This window comes from Balaenoptera acutorostrata, chromosome 13 (genome assembly GCF_949987535.1).
Source record: "Balaenoptera acutorostrata chromosome 13, mBalAcu1.1, whole genome shotgun sequence".
In the NCBI taxonomy this organism is placed as follows: Eukaryota; Metazoa; Chordata; class Mammalia; order Artiodactyla; family Balaenopteridae; genus Balaenoptera; species Balaenoptera acutorostrata.
Window position 1 is genome coordinate 71,482,741 of NC_080076.1, and position 19,209 is coordinate 71,501,949.

A 19,209-nucleotide genomic window follows, 5' to 3' on the forward strand; every position below is an offset into this window, starting at 1 on the left:
CACAGCTGCTCACGGGTGGGACAGGGCCCAGCTGGTCAGTCTGACATCAGGCTGTAACTCTTGACCACCACAGTACTCTTGGTGTACTTGTGTTGCTGAAATGAATAAATGGCCCAGAAAGAGCGCCAGCCTGAAGCTACATTGGGCCTGAAGCTACTCTTGTGGAAAGGTAAGCCTTGGAGGCAGACAGACCTCGCTGGGCTCGCATCCTGGGTGGGCAGCTCAAGAACCCTGTGAGCAACGGACAAGTCATTTAACCCTCTGAATCTCAGTTTCCTCATCTGTAAACATGAAGGGAATGTGTACCCTTGGCAGCCTGCTGTAATTAAATAGGACAGTGAATGTAAAATCATGACTAGCACAGGGCCTGACCCAAAGTCGATGCTTGACATCTGAGCTCAACAGAGAGGCTGCTGAACACCATGGAAAGGCCAGAGTTGGGGCTACAGAGACAGGGAGAAAGTTCCTTTGGAAGCCTGGCAGCTCTGCTCCATCCCATGGATAGGGCTTTTAGCTTTGTCTCCCCAGAGTGATCATCAGGAATGCCCTTAAAATAAAAGGGGTCTTTGGATTTATTTGCAGAGAAAACAATTAGGGGAGGGCAAGATTGGAAAAAGGGAGAGACTAGGAGACACAGAGCAATCAAGAATATGGGTAGTAGCTTTAAATAGGCAAGGAACCTGGGCTGAGTCCCAGGTGTGGGAGAACAACAGAAGGGGGCTGCCATCTGGGATGTGCCCCAGCCAAGGCCAAGGCCAAGGCCAAGGCTGAAGAGGAAGCTTTGAGGTCCTCCCAAGCCAGGCCCCTTCCCCCTAATCTGCCCACTGGAGACACAAAAGGCTCAGTTCAGGAGCTCAAAGGGGCTGGATTGTCTTGGGCTTCTCACTAGTTTTAAAACCTTACTCCTTAAGGCCAAAGGATTCTTTTGTTCAGCTTGTTCCTTTCAAGAGGGAAAATCTCTTCTGGAGGGCGACAGGCCCTGATATCCTCTGCCCAGGAAGCAGAGCCTCCTCCCAGCCCTCACAAGCTGTCTTTGCAACCTTGTCCCAGCTCTCGGGAGATGAGCTTGTGTGCTGAGTCAGTTTGGCCGCCTTCCAGCCAAGAAGACAGTGGAGGCTGCAATGCAGGGGCCATTAAAGGAACTATTTTTAGGCTTCATTTCAATCTTATTCAGTACAGGCCGTGAGATGCTAGACTTGAAAGTGGCCAGACCAAGGGGATGCTGGCAGAGACAGAGTCTCAGGCAAGTAGGTCAGGGAAAAGACAAAGAAATCTCACTATGTGAGAAAAAGAAGCTCCCAGAGGTTCATGTTGCTGTCCAAGGTGCAGGAGACAGAAGAGGGGAGCTTTTCACAGAGAATCAGCCCTCCTGCATTACCTGAGGAGTCACCAAGAAAAATGAGGAAAGTACAGCGACTTCCAAAAAGAGACTAGGGCAACATGCACCTGGGGAGCTCATTAAAAATATACCTCCCTGGCCCACCTTAGGTCATCTGAGTCCAAATATTAGAGTGGGGATGTGTGTTTCCAACCTACTCCCAGGGTAGGTGACTCTCACACAAAATGAAGTTCAAGGACCTGAGGGCTGGACAGTATCTACCTCTAGAATTCAAAGGAATGATCCAGACTGAGGGGAAGGAAAGGCACAGGTGGTGGTGGTTATTTAACAACCCCCAGAGGTGCCATTCTCCTTTCCTCACTGGGTTCAGGCTTCCACCTATAAAGTGCAGGATCCTGGCAGAACTAGGAATCTCTTAGTTCTGCCTCAGAAGATCCTTGCCACAGGGATGCTCAGTGGTCAGCTGAGAGGACAGGAAGAAACGGCTTTCATACCAGAGGTCCACGTTATCCAAGGGTAACCATTAAAATTCCATTTAGAGTGAATACACGTACATTGGGAACCAAACTTCAAAGCATGTTTTGGGAGGAAAAAAATCCATTTGATTGGGACTGTCACAGAAAACAAAGTTTATTTATGTATATTGAAAGCTGCTAAGAGAATAGATCTTCAAAGTTCTTACCCCCATGCCCATCCCCCCCATATCTATGTGAGGTGATGGATGTGTTAACTAACCTTATTATGGTAATCATTTCACAATACATCATACATCAAATCATCCCTTTGTACACCTTAAACTTACACAATGTTATATGTCAATTATATTTCAACAGAGCTGGAAAAATAAAATTTATTTCATTTTGTAATTAGCAAACTTTAGATTATACTTGCAACTGTGTAATAATTCTTCAATATTTTCACATCTTTATATCTTATTTCTTAAAATGAATTAAGAGTTGAGGATTGACTTTTTGGTGGGGGACGGGGTATAATTTTTCTGACAAAACTGTCCAAGAACACTCTGTGCTAGCCTTCATTTTGTTTGACTTTTGCAGAATTATAAAGAAGATAATTTTTCAAACATTTTAAAGGCTGTTACCTATTTCCACAGGACTTTTTTTTTTTTAACATCTTTATTGGAGTGTAACTGCTTTACAGTGCTGTGTTAGTTTCTGCTTCACAACAAAGTGAATCAGCTATACACATACACATATTCCCATATCTCCTCCCTCTTGCGTATCCCTCCCATCCTCCCTGTCCCATCCCTCCAGGTGGTCACAAAGCACGAGCTGATCTCCCTGTGCTATGCGGCTGCTTCCCACTAGCTATCTATTTTACATTTGGATACAGGACTTCTCTTAATCCTTTGAGAGTCAAACCATTATTTTTTGAGGTACCTATCATGTCATCACCATGAAGTCTCTCCTCAGATGTCACCTGGTCTCACTCTGCCACAGCATCACTGGACAGTAGCTCTGCATGTGATTTTCCAACATCACTCTCATCAACTTCATGAAATCCTGCAAGATTTACAATTATTCTTTGGGATGTATTTGTCTGTTTCCGTTGCATTGTCAGATGTTTATAACAGCCACCAGTCAGGAGAATTTGGCCATCAGAGACAGTGACAAGGTCTAGTGGAAAGAGTGAGGGGAAGGGGGAAAAAGAGCTTTTGCTTTTTGTGCTATGTGACTTTGGCTTCCCCTGCCACCTGCTAACCGCAGGGACTTAGCATAACAAATACCAAGATAATGAGGACCTGCCAAAGCAAGGTGAATTGTTCTCACTCTGCTTTTCTTGGCCACCTAGGGAAAGCCTATCCACACATGCTCTTTCACATTGTGCCACAGCTCCCACCTGCCCATCCAGACTGCAAAGCCACCCCTTCTTCCCTAAGGAGACACAGACAAAGGCCACATGGTCAGGTGACACTTTAATAGGCTAGAAATAGAAAACCTGTCTTTGGAGACTATCAAGAGCTACATGTGCGCCGGAGCAGAAAGCAGAGGCGCAGCAGTTGTGTCTGGGGGGAAACAACAGGCCGAGTGGGAGGTCAGCGATGGCTGAAGAATCCTTGAGGATGGTTATATTTAAACGGCTTCATCCTGCTGGGGCCCCTAGAGAAACAGGAGAAGGGAGAATAGTTTTAATACCATACGCTTTGGGCTGATAAAATAAATTACAATTCATCCACACAAGGGACTACTATTAGCTGTTAAGGGAAAAAAAAAGGAATGTTGTAAGAAAAGCAGACTGCAGAACAATATGACAGGTGTGACGCACTTCTGAAAAAATGTCTTTATGTGCCTGCAAAGGCATGAACACAAACCTGGAAGGGCCCTCATTGACGACGTGCACTTTGGGGGACAGGGCTTGGGCACCCTCACTTTTTAGTGTTTTTACAAAACTGCTCACTGTTGTTTGTTATATTTAACAACAAACATGTTTTATTTCTATGATTAAAAAAAACCCATAAAATCCTCCTTTGCAGGGAGAGTCCCATGCAGGTAGGAGTCTGTGTGTGAAACGAATCTGTACAAAGTTCCTGCCAAGAGCCACGTGCTTTATACTCACTACTTCTTAGATGCTATTTCTATCATTTTATAGATTCTAAAGATGAAGAAACAGGCTTAGGGACGTAAACTGTCTGCCCAACATTATATGGTCAGAAAGCAGCACAGCACAAATTCAAAACCAGGTCTGATGCCAAAGCCTGCTGGCCACAGGCAGGCTGACAATCACAGCCAAAGCCTGGACCCTGCGAAGCTTAGGTGCTTCAGCTCCAATCCTGAGCCCCCCAAGCAAAACTTCACACAGGGAAGGAAAACAAAAACAAAAACAAAAAACTTCACACAGGGTTCTTTTCCATACAACTCCACAGTGAATGACATCCAGCTAAAGGGCCTCTCGTTTATCTGCCTATGACTGACATTCAATGGTAACCAGGAGGTGACACCTTGGATCTTGGTCTGAGGGAGGGTGAGAGGCAGTGTGTGGTGTGTGTGTGTAGGGCTGTGCAATCACTTACTTAAGGGAGGGCTTACTCTGCCTGCACTGTGCTTGGCACTTTACATGCTCCGCCTGGTTTAATTTCATCCTCCCAACAACACCTGAAGTGGATGCCATTTTAGGGATAAGGAATCTGAATCTCAGAGGGGTTAAGTACAGACCCTAATCACATAGGCTGGAGCTGCAATTTGAACCTAGGCCTTTCTGGCCCCAAAGGCTTTGCTCTTTTTTTTTTTTTTTTGGCCGTGCCCCACAGCATGTGGGATCTCAGTTCCCTGACCAGGGATCGAATCCAAGCCCCCTGCGTTGGAAGCACGGAGTCTTAACCACTGGACCACCAGGGCAAGTCCCCCAAAGCCTTTGCTCCTAGTCACGACGTCATGTACCTCCCCAACATCAGAAGGGTGCAGTCATACAGGTAAGTCTAGGCATACAGCTGATGGAGACCCCATAGCCTGAAGGTACCCAGCCACGGGCAGAGCCAGACCTTGCGTTTCCTGCGGCCCAGGCCAGCCCTTTGCAGCCCAGCCCCTTGGCCTGATTCCAGTGGTCAGCTGAATTCCAGGCCAAGAACCTCACATCCCACATCTCATCAGTCATGGAATTAATTGGATCTGAGTATCCAAAGGAGCACCTTCCCAGAATGTCCTGCCGGAGGAGCTCAGCCTGGGAGACATACCAACCACTTCAGAAAATGGGTCCTTCGGGAACCATTTGATAACAGAATATAAACACTGGCCGTGTGAGAACTCCCACCCTGGAAATGTGCTACAGCAGGCTGGGAGTGGGGGTAAGAGCTGAGTTTTCACGCAGACACACCAGGGAAAGCAAGTCCTAGAAGGCACCAACATCTAGCCGCCAGCTCTGCCTGTCAGCAGCCACTCTGGGGCTGCAGCTGGTTATTATCAGCTAGCATGACAAACCAGGCCAGGTGGAGGTGCCAGACGGAGGTGGGAAGATGCTGGGGCAGCTTCCAGGAGCTGAAGCTGGCTGTGAGAGAAGAAGGTAAGGGGCAGGTAAGGCACCTTTTAGACTGACAGAGAACAAAGGGATGTCCTGATTAGATACAGATGCTAGCCCTTCGCAGACATCATTCCTCCCCAACCCCTTGCCCAAAAGGGAAGGGATGCCTGAGCAGTGTGGACTCTGGAGTTCTGAAACTGGCTCTAAGAACACTAGTTAAGGGATGAAAGGGAAAGAAAGGACCCAACACCAAGGCGAAAGAAAAGCAGCTAGCAGTGCTGTGCGTGCAGACACGCTAAATACCAATATCAGGACCTGCTGGCGTTTTCTGAGCCTCCGCCTGTGCCGGGATCCATTCTGGAAGCTTTACATGAACTCTCTCTACTTCATCATGAGTTAGAAGGTAACACCTTTGGGAAAGGTTCAGAGCTGAGCTGAAGTGACTCTTCCAAAGTCACACAGCTGGTGAGCAGGAAAGCAGAGATCTGCACTTGTGTTTGTGTTACTTCAAAGCTGGTTCCTTCTGTAACGCCTGACTGCCTATAGCTGTGATCCCCCTAGATGTGTGAGTACCTTAGGAAGTAGAGCAGACTCTGGGGACTGGTGGGATGCATATAGTTTAAAAGGTTCATTTGGACTATGAAAAGCAAACCTACTGTTTTCCACAGAAAGTAGAGAAAGGAAAGTTCAGTCAAATCCTCTTGCTCACTTGGCGTGTGACCCACCTCTGGGGGGTGTTCATGATGAACAACTGGACCAGGCTGGTAGGATGGGGGCCACAGGGAAAGTTTTAGGAAGAAGGGAGCAAGTTCTCCCCAGGAAATCTGGCAGCAGGATTTTAATTTCCACGGTGAATGGAGACTAGTGCACCAGGAAACGTGCGTGCCTTCCATGCCAGGCTCACCTCTGCCCCAGGTCCCTGTGAGAGGCAGGGCTGGAGGTCCCTGGGCCCGGCACCCGCGCCCCTCCCCTCACCTGAAAAGCCGCAGACACATTTTCTCCTGGGGAAATTCCTTGGGCCCCTCCACGCTGTCATCGTGGCTCTCCGTCTCCAGGTAGACGTCCAGCAGCACGCACAGGCGCTGCAGCTGGTTCGTCAAGAGCTGGTGGCTGGGCCGGGGGCCGCACAGCTCCTTGTAGCACACATTGACCTCACTCTCCATGGCCTATGGGTGGGAAAACCAGAAACTCAGCACCACTTTCAGGCCAGCTGGGTCTGATGGTTTTCACAAGAACTGCACCTGGGCCTCCACAGGAGCTGGGCCTCTGCACATCAAGCCGGACCGACTTGTCCTGAGGCTCCCTCTCCTCAAGACAAAGGGGTCTTCCTGATCCTGACTCAGAACTTTCCCTGCCTTGCACGTCCATAGATAGACAGGGACAAAGATGTGTAGAAGAGGAATCTCATGATAAGATCCAAATCAAGTGTTAGGGTTAAAAATGTGCTCCATGGGGCTTCCCTGGTGGCGCAGTGGTTGAGAATCTGCCTGCTAATGCAGGGGACACGGGTTCGAGCCCTGGCCTGGGAAGATCCCACATGCCGCAGAGCAACTAGGCCCGTGAGCCACAACTACTGAGCCTGCGCGTTTGGAGTCTGTGCTCCGCAACGAAAGGCCACGATAGTGAGGCCCGCGCACCGCGATGAAGAGTGGCCCCCACTTGCCGCAGCTAGAGGAAGCCCTTGCACAGAAACGAAGACCCAACACAGCCAAAAATAAATAAATAAATAAATAAAAATTAAAAAAAAAAACAAACGTGCTCCATGACTACTGAATCAAATCCACAGGTATAACAATAATTAACAGGTGCAATGATCTTGGACATCATCTCATTCCAGCACTTTCTGTGCATCTGAGTTTATTCTCATTTCCACAGAAGCCCAAACAACAACCTTTCACGGCAGGTATTTATATTATCCCCATTTCATAAATAGGGTGAACCTGTGGACCCCAAGCTAGATAAGGGGTTGAGATGGGTCTGAGCTCTTTCTGCTACGTCATGCACCCTCCAGCAAATTCTACAAACCCCGGCAGGCCCCTCTGCGCCGGGAATTGTGTCAGTGCCCAAGCCCTCAGCTGCGGCAGGTTCTGCCACTGCCAACCTCCCCAAGGAGGCTCTCCCTGCTCCTCCCACCACCCCCAGCAGGTCCTTACCCGAATATTATCGTCGTTGTTGTTGGTTTTCTCCCCTTTCCAGTTCAGACAGAGCTGGAAAACGGGTGGGATGGAGGAGTAGCCGGGGTTCAGCACCACAGCAGCCTGGAGCTTAGCTGGGAAGGGAGGGGAAAGGAGGAAAACTCAGTTCTGAGACCTGGCTTGTTAGCCAAGGCACCCTCCCCGCTGGACCCCTGAGGCTAGCTCTGTGTCTCACATTAATCCAAGTGCTCAGAGCACATTCTGGCACTAACTGACTTTTACTTTTGTTCTAGAATCTCCCAGGTGGAACTGCCAGGTTGCAGAATGTGAGGTCCTGTGACTCTGGTCCCTCCAAGGACACAGAGCTGTGTGGACTCCCCAGAGTCTGGTCCACAATGAGTTTGCCCAAGAGTTCTATTTACTCCTTTGACAGAAGTTTGTTTTCACTGGCATTTATTTGCCAGCAAGTTAAGGATTTTCCCATGTGAAGGTTTCCTATCTGTTTTTCCTTTTCAACAATATTGGGTATTAGCTGTTACATTAGTCAAATATATTTTTTTCTATTCTGTTCTTTATTTTTATCTATTTTGTTATGTGCAGCTTTTTCATAGCTAACATTTAATGACTACCTACTGCTTTCCAAGCACTGTGCTAAGCCCTTTGCACACATTTTATTTCATCCTAATAACGATTCTGAGGTGGGTACCATTATTATCATCCCATTTTACATATAAAAAAACTGAAGCTCTGACAGAAACTTCCTTAAGATCATCAAGCAGTTGCAAAGCAGCAATGCTGAGTTTAATCAGAACTACCTGATGCCAAAGCTGTGTTCATAATCATTAAATGAAATATTTGCATTTTTTAACTTTTTCATTTTTTCTCTGGTGATAGCCTTTGCCTTTTTCAATAGGATGACATTTATCCTCTCCATCAATGGGCTAAGCATTTAGCCACTCCTTTTTCATTATTTATGGAGGAAAAAAGGAGCTCTCTGACCCACCAGTAATTCAAATAAATAACAGAGAACAAGAGAGTGTAGGTTAAGACAATTCTTCCCTGACAGTCGCAACAACATTTATTAAAAAGTGACACTTTCCTGTTGTTTCTGCCATAATAGTTTGCACATATTTCGGGGTTTATCTCTGTTCACTAATTTTTTGTTTTTAACCCATACCATGTAATTGTTGTCCACTTATTCATTTAAATTTCACTCTTAATTTTTCAAATTCTATAATGCATCTAATGAAAATTTAAATGATCACATTCATTCCATGTACGAATCTAGAATACTTATCATCTTTCCAAGCTTTCTTCCGCTCAACCAAGAAGCAGAAGTGATGTCTTCCAATGACTTCCCACCCCTGGGGCTTTGTAAATTTACTGGATGCATATTTTGTGCCCTTTCAAAATAGCACTCTGTTGTTTAGGGATGAGGTTAAAGTATTTTTTAAAAGGGGAGAGAATGGGGCTCCCCTGGTGGTGCAGTGGTTGAGGATCTGCCTGCTAATGCAGGGGACACGGGTTCGAGCCCTGGTCTGGTAAGATCCCACATGCCGCGGAGCAACTAGGCCCGTGAGCCACAACTACTGAGCCTGCGCGTCTGGAGCCTGTGCTCCGCAACAAGAGAGGCCACGATAGTGAGAGGTCCGTGCACCGCGATGAAGAGTGGCCCCCACTTGCTGCAATTAGAGGAAGCCCTCGCACAGAAACAAAGACCGAACACAGCCAAAAATAAATAAATAAATAAACAAACAAACAAACTCAGAAGCAAAACAGCTAAAAGCAGAGCTAATTTGGTTGAAAGGATCAGGATGAACTCGCTTCACCCAAAAAAAAAAAAAAAAAAGGGGAGAGGATGGAAAGCAAATGCAAAATTCCAAATAGCAGTCACCTATCGTCAGGGTGAGAATGAAATGGGATCAAGGAGCCTCAACTGTATCTGAAATTATTTAATTTCCTCAGAATATTTCTAAAAACATGCAAAGAAAAGAAAAGGAGAAGGGAAGAAATAGAGAAACTTGAACATCAAAGAGTGCAAACTTTCCTGACATGTCTCGTACTGTCTTGGAACTACAGACAACTTCCTCCGCCCTGTGGCCTCAGCACTGAGCCCCTGGGGTGGGATCCTGCAGGCTGTGCCAGACCTGCCAAGGCTGGGGCCGGATGACAGCACCACAGGCAGCATCGGGGTGGCTCCAGCAGGAAGCCCTGGCCGATCAGATGCCAGGACAGCTGTGAGGAATCACAGCTCTCGATGCCTCCCAAGTGAGTGCAGGGACTGCAGAGAGGGAGGAGGGTCCTGTACTTCACATCCTGAGAGTGACAGCCCTTCCCTGAAGAGGGGGACGAGCAGGCATCTGATTCTAAAATGCAATGAAACAAAGGGGCTAAGAGCTCAGGCTCAGAGGTCAGACTGGGTTTGTGACTAAGCCCTACTTTCCTCACCTACAAAGCAGGAATATCACCAGCCCCAGGACTGTCCTGAGGATTAGCTGATAAAGCACGGACATGACTGTTGCAGAACAAGTCCTGGCTGAATGCTGCCTCTCACAACCATGACTGTTTGCTAAGTCCCCACTGCAGGATTCCAGGATCTTTCGCTTCCTTTGGGCAACTCCCAGGAATGTTTTATTCTCAGCGGCTCCCCTTGCCTAGAGCAACTGTGATCAGCAGAGCAATTACCTGTGCCCCTTTCCACGAGTGCCATATAGTAGAGATTGGTGTCCCCAGCCAGTCCCGCCTCCACGATGTCTTTGGTAAAATGCAGCTCCTAGAAGTCACCAAGGACAAGGGGTGAACTGGTGGCTCCTCTAGTCAAATCCCCTGCCCTTCTGGTAGAGGAGCAGGAGCTGAACGGTGACGTGGGCCTGCAGTCCCCAGGACAGCAACAGTGGCCTGTCACCCCTCCACCTACCGTATAATCCTCATGGGCAATCGACACCCACTTCACCAGACGAGAGACAACCTTTGCAGGGAAGAGGTACTGGCAGTCGCTGGTAACTGGCACAATGCCATGTTCTAAAAGAGAGCAGGACAGGTGGTGTCACAGGTAGAAATCAGCTGTCACAGCTGGGTAACTAGCATCCTCTGCAGGGCTCAGATGGCCCTGCCAGCTGTCCAGGTACACTCGGTACTCAGGTGCCCAGGCCAACACGTGCCAGAAACGAAGGCACACCAACCTGACCTTTACCCAGTGCTTGTGCTTGAGGCGGGACCCAGCACCAGCATTCGCAGCACTTTATCCTTAATGCAAATGATGGCCTGCCAAACAAAAAAACCCCCTGCAGCCAGAATCAGAGATGTATGGTGTCTCTGCAGCAGTGACTGTTAATTAGACCAAATAGCCAAGAGGGCTGTTCTCACAGCTGACCTTGATGGAGGAAGGACTGAAGTGTTCTGTGTTGGTTCCTCTAAGGGAAAAGAGCAGGAGGACTGCTCCAGGGTGAATTCCTGCTGGCGTTTCAATAAGCAAATGTGCCAACACGGTAAACGCTGTCCAGGATGACAATCACCCAACCCTGGGACAAAACAAACTAAGCAATGCTGATGGGGAGCAAGCAGTGCTGCCCTGGAGAAAACAGGGTCCACGTGAGGCCTCCAGACGGGCCCTGGGAACTCAAAGCCTTTCCTGACAGTGGCTCTTTTAGATCAGAAAGATCTTAACCCTCACTCCTTACAAGTCCCTTGTACATGGTAGGCTGTTACAAGAATTTACAGAATGAACAAATGAAAAGCCCCACGTGGCCACCATCTTGGTCAAGGGCTCATCAGAATCACCTGGGACATTATGGAAAACACAGGGGCTCAGCCCCACCCTGGAGGATGTCAGCTCAGGTGTCAGGGGAGGGATGAGGTGTGGATCCCTGGACAGCTGTATTCAAGTAAGCTGAGCATAAGCTCCACAAAAGCAGGGCTCTGTCTTGTGCTCATGGCTCTTCTCCCAGCACGATTCTGGCTGCCTGGAATGAATTAGGCTCCTATTAAAACGCACATCAGGACTTCCCTGGTGGCACGGTGGTTAAGAATCCGCCTGCTGGGGCTTCCCTGGTGGTGCAGTGGTTGAGAATCCGCCTGCCAGTGCAGGGGACACGGGTTCGAGCCCTGGCCCAGGAAGATCCCACATGCCGTGAAGCAACTAAGCCCGTGCACCACAACTACTGAGCCTGTGATCTAGAGCCCGCGAGCCACAACTACTGAGCTCGCGTGCCACAACTACTGAAGCCCGCACGCCTAGAGCCCGTGCTCCACAAGAGAAGCCACCGCAATGAGAAGCCTGCACACCGCAACAAAAGAGTAGCCCCTGCTCGCTGCAACTAGAGAAAGCCTGCGTGCAGCAACAAAGACCCAATGCAGCCACAAATAATAAATAAATAAATTAAATTAAATAAATTTATATTAAAAAAAAAAAGAATCCGCCTGCCAATGCAGAGGACACGGGTTTGAACCCTGGTCTAGGAAGATCCCACATGCCGCAGAGGAACGAAGCCCGTGTGCCACAACTATTGAGCCTGTGCTCTAGAGCCCGCGAGCCACAACTACTGAAGCCCGCGTGCCTAGAGCCCGTGCTCTGCAACAAGAGAAGCCACTGCAATGAGAAGCCCGTGCACCGCAACGAAGAGTAGCTCCCGCTTGCTACAACTAGAGAAAGCCCGCACGTAGCAATGAAGACCCAACACAGCCAAAAATAAATAAATAAATAAAAATATTTTTTAAAAAAATAAATAAAACGCACATCAAAGTCTGACGTGCACTGACCTAGCATGATGCTCCTGACCAATCTGCTAACCTGGGCCCCCAAAAGGCTTTGGGCTGACACAGCCCTGGTGGCCCTGAGGGGAGCTCAGACCTCTGCTTGGCGGCCTACAGCTCTCCCCAGTGGCCCAGCTAACACCTCTGCTCAACAAGAGCCAGAAAGCCAGCCCGCTTTGATTTGTCATCAGGATTCAAGAAATCTGAGTGCAGGGCTCCGTTGTCTTTGTCCCTGCGTTGTCTGAGTGGCTCTCAGGCCACAGCCCTAACTAGCACCAGCTTACCCAGGGAGGCAAACTGCTTGTGGAGGGCCAGGCGTGACTGCACCCTGGTCTTCAGCAGTTTCATGGTGGTCTCCATGTGGCTGGCGCTCAGCGAGTGGTCAGCGATCACAGTGTGCTGTGGAGGACAGCGAGCGGCACACGTTAGTAGCTCCCCATCCCTTCCTCCAGGCACCCCTCTCTCCTAGGACCTGCCTGCCTGTGGCAGCCTGGACCACCCACGTCCTGAGATGCCTTCTGGGGACAGCAGGGTTTCCCTGCTGTGACAGGCCAGAGGCTGAGTCCCAACAGGAACGATACAAGCTGCTGAGATCTTGAGAGGCTGTGGAAAAGGAAGGCTTCTGCTAAGGTGCCAGGTCCCCTGGGGTTCATTTCTGGCACCTTCGTACATAAGACCAAGGGGTGAAAGCACCTGGAGCCGCACTGCACGCAGGGCAAGGATCCAAGTTACTTTGACCTAGAGGGCTAACAGGCTCATGGCAAAGGCAAAAGGTACCTAAACACTTGTAGGCCTTGGACATTTTAGCATCCCGAGTGGAGGGAAGATAGATCATAGCCCAGAGGGATAGCATTCTGCTAGTTCAAAGTCCCAAAGCCCTTCTGGAGTCTGTATGGGAGGAGAGAAATAGAGGTCCTCATCCAAGGGGACCGGATCAGTGGACACACCTGGGGCTGCTCTTTGGGGAAGTGGAGGCCACCCAGCTTCTGCACCCACAAATAGGGATGCCCTAAGTCAAGTACGTAGTCCCTCAAAGTCAGGATGCTGCAGGAAAGAACACAGAATGAAATGATTCTATAAGTCATTTCTGCAGTGGTCCCCAGATATATCCCTCCTCCCACCTTCTCATCCCCCCAAAACAGAACGGTCCCACAGGCTCAGCTGCCAGCAAAGCCTCTTAACTTCATCAGTTTCCTACTGTGAATTTCATCTCTCCTAGTCACTTTTCTCTTTTTCCCTTGGCAGCCTTCAACTCATTAGCAAATCTCAATAAAAAGGCAGTGTACTTGATCTCTTCATCAGTCCACCAATTTATAAAATATTTTAAAAATTTTAATCCTCAGAAAATTAAAATGTTAAATACATCTATTATCACGTTCCCAGAGTTTTGATCCTTCCACCCTTCCCCACCCTCCATGGCCTCATAAGCAGGAAAAGGCATGTGTTCTCTTCTCTGGATAGAGCACTCCCTCCTGCCCCGCCACCTCCCCTGCCCCCTGGGAGGCCTCTGGCCCTAACAGGTCTCCAGCTTTGGGTTTGAGCCACAGGAGAAACTCAGAAGCAGAGAGGCTGGGAGAGGAGGAAATGCTGCTGACTCACCCAACTTTATCAAACTGATACTGATTGGCTGGATTTGGAGTTTTCTTTCCATGATCCCCAGGATACAAACAGCTCAGGACTGAGTCAGGAGACAGCAAGTCACTGGAAGAGGGAAAAGACTGCAGTGAGAACGCCGGCCAACCCATTGCTTCGATGCAGACGTGGGCATTTGGCGGTGATAACGTCCCCTCTCACTGATGATCAAAGCCAGACCCTTTATATGCCTGAGGTCATCAGATACTCATAACCCTATGAGGTAGGGAGTATCATCATTTCCATTCTACAGAGGAGAAGATCAAGGCTTTAAAAGATATGGCTTGTCCAATATCACACTGCTAGTAAGTGCTGGAGCCAGGATTTACTCTATTCCATCAAAGACAGTAATACTTGGGGCTTCCCTGGTGGCGCAGTGGTTGAGAATCTGCCTGCTAATGCAGGGGACACGAGTTCGAGCCCTGGTCTGGGAAGATCCCACATGCCGCGGAGCAGCTGGGCCCGTGAGCCACAATTACTGAGCCTGCGTGTCTGGAGCCTGTGCTCCGCAACAAGAGAGGCCGCGATAGTGAGAGGCCCGCGCACAGCGATGAAGAGTGGCTCCCACTTGCCACAACTAGAGAAAGCCCTTGCACAGAAACTAAGACCCAACATAGCCATAAATTAAAAATAAATAAATAAATAAATAAATAAATAAAAATTAAAAAAAAAAAAAGACAGTAATACTCTTAACCATCAATTTTTTAAGAAACCTATCCCTTCAAGAGTTACATGGTGACCAGAGCCTTTTCCTCAGGGGAGCAAAGCCCTGTAACACAATAGGAATAATCAGAATTTTCATAGGAGCAAAACAGATTCCTTCTACCCCAGAGAGATCCAATGTGAAGCTTTGATATTATGCCTATCTCACTTTTTACCAAATCTCATGCTACCACAGAAATAGGTCCCCTTTAAAATTCCCAGAAAAAGATATATCACATAGACTGGAGACAAGGTGACCTAGTGCTGTAAGCAGAGAGACACGGTGATGCCACAGCCACCTACTCACAATGGTTAAACATGTAATTAAACGTGGCAATCAGAGGAGATGGGGACAGAATGGAGTAATTTGATCACAAAGGTCAATGAGGCCCATCCTTTCCCTTCACCAATGGGAGCTCCCCTTCGCCTTCCAGGGACAGCATCAGGAGTGACTCAGGCGGAAACTGCTGCTCTGAGCCAGCAGGCCTCCAGGAACTTAGCACCGGGAGGGTGGCAGCTTCTGGCTCTGCCCTGCTCTCTCTCCTGACAGCATCTCCCTGCACCACCATGACCCCCGAGGGTCTCTGTCCCCTTCGCTGCTTCACACAGAGAACCGGCTAGAAAATGAATAATTGTCAGTCTTTTAGCCAATGTTTAGTGACTGTTACTTATATACAGAATCAGCCAAAATGAAACAGAACAGCTAAAAATGCACAAGATTAGGATTTTAAATTGACGAAACCTGATGGAAGAATCAAATCTTCTCGACAAAATTTCCATCTGCAATATGTGGCTCAGGACAACTGAATTTGGTAAAAATAATGGCCATTAAAGAGAAGGCTATATACTCATAAAAATATGACTATTCAAAAAACTATTCAGGGCTTCCCTGGTGGCGCAGTGGTTGAGAATCTGCCTGCTAATGCAGGGGACACGGGTTCGAGCCCTGGTCTGGGAAGATCCCACATGCCGCGGAGCAGCTGGGCCCGTGAGCCACAATTACTGAGCCTGCGCGTCTGGAGCCTGTGCTCCGCAACGGGAGAGGCCGTGACAGTGGGAGGCCCGCGCACCGTGATGAAGAGTGGCCCCCGCTTGCCACAACTAGAGAAAGCCCTAGCACAGAAACGAAGACCCAACATAGCAATCAATCAATCAATCAATTAATCAATAAAAAAATGAATCTTAAAAAAAAAAAAAAAAAAACTATTCAGTTACTCGTCTTTGTTATAAAGTTTTAAAAGAAGAGATTTTTAAAATCTTCATAAGGTGGAAATGGAAAATAATTAAAAATAATTCAATGCCTTAATGAAAAACTGATTAATGAATTAAAGTGGCCTAATGGAGATCATTCTGGAAAACAATTTCCTGAGGAAAATTCAGCAAGGTTCATATAATTCTGAATAAAATGTTTATAATAAAAACATGAATTTCCTAATGAATTAAGAGATCCTGGCATCAGTCGTCAATGCTGCTAACATCTCAAAAATAGAGACAGCCGGTGCCTCCTGATAAAATCACGCAACGTCTCTGACACAGTGCTGCACACCCACCTCCCCCGCTAAAAATGGAATCTGATCAGGTCTCTAATTCTACCTACAATTTACAGGAAATACAGGGGGAGGGAGTAACACGTCCAATTGTACCACAAGGATGCAATCATCAAAATGCAGCCTGGGGGAAACCTACAGAGCAAACAACCTACTTTCCTCAACAAATAAAAGATGGCAGCACATTCAGATGGAAAGACACTTGAAAGAAGCTTCATCCAACTACAAAACATGGACCTTAAAAAGATCCAGATTCAAAAGCCAAACTGTAAGAACAAAACTAACAAAGAACACTTATGAGAAAATCAGGGAAATCTGAACTCTGACTAGATAATTGATATTAAGGATTAGTGTCATACCGTGATTAAACTGAAATTTTCAAAAAGTATCCCTGTTTTAGTTGATAAATAAATAAAACCACACACCATGGTGTCTCCATGGGGCCAAAGCAGCCTTGAGCAAAGGCCTCTAGGCTGGGAGTCTGAAGTCTAGGCCCAGCACTTCCATAATTGGATATATGCCCCTGAACTCAGTTTCTCCAACTGTAAAATAGGGGGATGAGCTAGACAACACCTGAAGGCCCTTAAAGAGCTAATCCTGGCTTCAGGGTGGTATTTCCTTTTGGGTTTCCTCCCTCTTTGGGGACCAGGGCAATGACAGTAGTGTAGTACCATGGTACACAGGCCCGGCTGGCTTTGAATCATCACTCTCCACGCACTACCCATGACCTTGGGGCAGCCTCTTAACTCTGCAGAGCCTCAGTTTCTTCACCTTGTAGAGCTACTGTGAGAGTTAAATGTGATGATGACAAACACGGCTGTCATTTACCAAGCGTTTCACCTATGCTAAGCATTTTACCTGACTCGCACAGGCACCCTGGGAGGGGATCTAATTAATGACCAGAGTGAGGAAACAGACTCAGAGGCCAGGTAATCTGGCTAAAGGTGCACACACAGCTGTGAGGGGAGACCTGGCACTCGCAGAGCTCATAGCCAGTCTGCAGTCCTGCCCCTATCACAGTTATGTGCAGCGCCCCGCAGGGGAGTGGGCTTCAGTGCACACTGGGGCCAGCCTGCAGCCCCGTGACATAGCAGATAGGACATCTGAGAAGTGAGCAGGAAGAACGATCACGACAAAGAGCTCCACTGTGGCCAGGGCCGTCATGGGGCCCTCGAGCTGCTCACTGGACCAGCACTGCAACCGGGCACTCTGAAGAAGCCAGTCCTGGGCTCCCTCTGCTGGGGTGAGATGGGAACAAGGTCAACTCCATCCAGGGTGCTCGGGGTGGTCCAGCAACACTCTCAAGCACAGGGACCAAGGATGCAGCCTGAAGGGGGCGTGGACTCTAAGTGCAGGGTCGAAAACCCAGGGGAAACGCCACCATCAGGCAGGCCTGGGAAGAGTCCCACCCCACCAGGTACCAGACCCACGCCTCCCTCACTGGTCTTTCTACACCTGACGTGAGGACTCACTGGAAGCAGGTGGGGCAGGGCCGGGAGGCGTGCCAGGCCAGGTGAGCCTATTTCACCCCCAGGCCCTCTCGGTCCTCCTCCCTTCCTCCCACGCTGGCTGTGGAACAAGCAGCCACAGTCAGGGCCTTTCTGGGGATGCTCCACCTGTGGCTGACACTACGCGCCTCTGCTCACCCTCCTCAAGACCCCCACAGGGACCCGCCAGTCTTCCTCCCACTGCCCAGGTAGGGACAACCTGGGATTGAGCTGAGCTACAAAGTGAAATCCCAGCACCTTGGGACAGAAAGAGCCAAGAAAAGAGAGGCCTAAATTTGTCAACCTGGTAAGGTCTGCCAAATCTCACTTTCACATTCACACTCTTTCCACTGGTGTAAAAGCTGGTGCCCTGCCCACTCAATTTATAACAGGCTGTAGTCACTTCTAGCATCTGCTGTGTAGTAAGAGGACTTCACCAATTCAAGTCAGTGAGTGCTTTCTAAATACCTGTGATGTACCAGGACTTCGGGGCTGTGTGGACGTGACAACAGAAGCCAGTGTGGCCGTGAACTCCACTCAGAGCCAGATGAGGGAGGATCCGAGAGGAGCCCAGCACCAAGGCTCCCACCACACCCCCTCCCACGCCCCACCCCCCGCAGCACCTGTCCAATACCCTGCACTGATGGGGGTGATCAGTTCTGTGGCGGTTGTCACTTTGGCTTTTACCGTCATGATGTTGAGGTTCATGAGGTAGTAGAAAGTCAGGTGCAGTACACTGTCATCTGGAGGGGAGGAGGAAAAGAAGACATCATTTATGAGTTAAACACTAGAAGAGCGTCAACAGCATTATAGAAAGGAAAGTCAACAAGACTTTTAAGATCTTTCACTACAAAAACAACTTGATGGCAACTTAACATTGAGTAAAAAAAGAGTCTCTACAAATTCTTTGCTACTCCTCCCTCCAAGAGGTGGAGCTTCATTTCCCTCGAGTGTGGACTGGACTTAGAGACTCTGCTTCTAACTAATACAACATGGAAAGGAAGCGATCAAGGGATCACCAAGTGATCTGGGTTAACATCACTAGTAACAAGACGAAGTGATACCTCCGACCCCTGATAAGACATGACGGTGAACACTGCCATCTGTGGTGTTCCTTCCCCAAAACCCACAACCTCAGTCTAATCAGGAGAAGACAACAGACAAGCCCAAATTGAGAGTCTTTCTACATAATACATAAACCTCATCTTCCAAAGTGTCAAGGTCACGAAAGACAAGCAAAGACTGGAGGAGACTAAGGGGCATGACGACTAAATGCAACGTGAGATCCTGGAAGAGAAAAAGGACACAGGTGGAAAAACCAGGGGAATGTGAATAAGTTTGGTAATTAATAGTATTGTACCAATGAAATTGACACTGATTTTGATAACTGTACTGTGGTTAAGATGTTGATACTGGGGTGAAAAGGAGGTGAGAAATCTTTGTATCATCACTGAAACTCTTCTGAGTCTAAAATTATCTCAAAAAATTTTTTATAAAAAGGCAAAGAGGGCTTCCCTGGTGGCGCAGTGGTTGAGAATCTGCCTGCTGATGCAGGGGACACGGGTTCGAGCCCTGGTCTGGGAAGATCCCACATGCCACGGAGCAGCTGGGCCCGTGAGCCACAATTGCTGAGCCTGCGCGTC

General features: G+C 48.4%; 1 protein-coding gene across 5 annotated transcripts in view; it reads right to left on the bottom strand.

Annotated features, from left to right (window-relative positions):
* Window positions 1-3,255: 3,255 nt before the first annotated feature.
* The window catches only part of THOC5 (THO complex subunit 5), a 33,049-nt gene continuing 17,095 nt past the window's right edge, over window positions 3,256-19,209 (bottom strand). For 3 of the 5 annotated variants that reach the window (XM_028163705.2, XM_028163706.2, XM_028163703.2), the window contains 10 exons: window positions 18,201-18,309; window positions 13,798-13,899; window positions 13,146-13,242; window positions 12,483-12,597; window positions 10,364-10,467; window positions 10,132-10,219; window positions 9,594-9,812; window positions 7,465-7,580; window positions 6,287-6,477; window positions 3,256-3,456 (listed from right to left, as the gene is read on the bottom strand). In XM_028163705.2, the coding sequence (XP_028019506.1) occupies window positions 3,393-3,456; window positions 6,287-6,477; window positions 7,465-7,580; window positions 9,594-9,812; window positions 10,132-10,219; window positions 10,364-10,467; window positions 12,483-12,597; window positions 13,146-13,242; window positions 13,798-13,899; window positions 18,201-18,309 (1,205 nt within the window). In that variant the 3' untranslated portion in view covers window positions 3,256-3,392. The remainder of the gene's footprint in view (window positions 3,457-6,286; window positions 6,478-7,464; window positions 7,581-9,593; window positions 9,813-10,131; window positions 10,220-10,363; window positions 10,468-12,482; window positions 12,598-13,145; window positions 13,243-13,797; window positions 13,900-18,200; window positions 18,310-19,209) is intronic. The other 2 variants (XM_007170732.3, XM_007170733.3) reach the window with 1 other exon arrangement.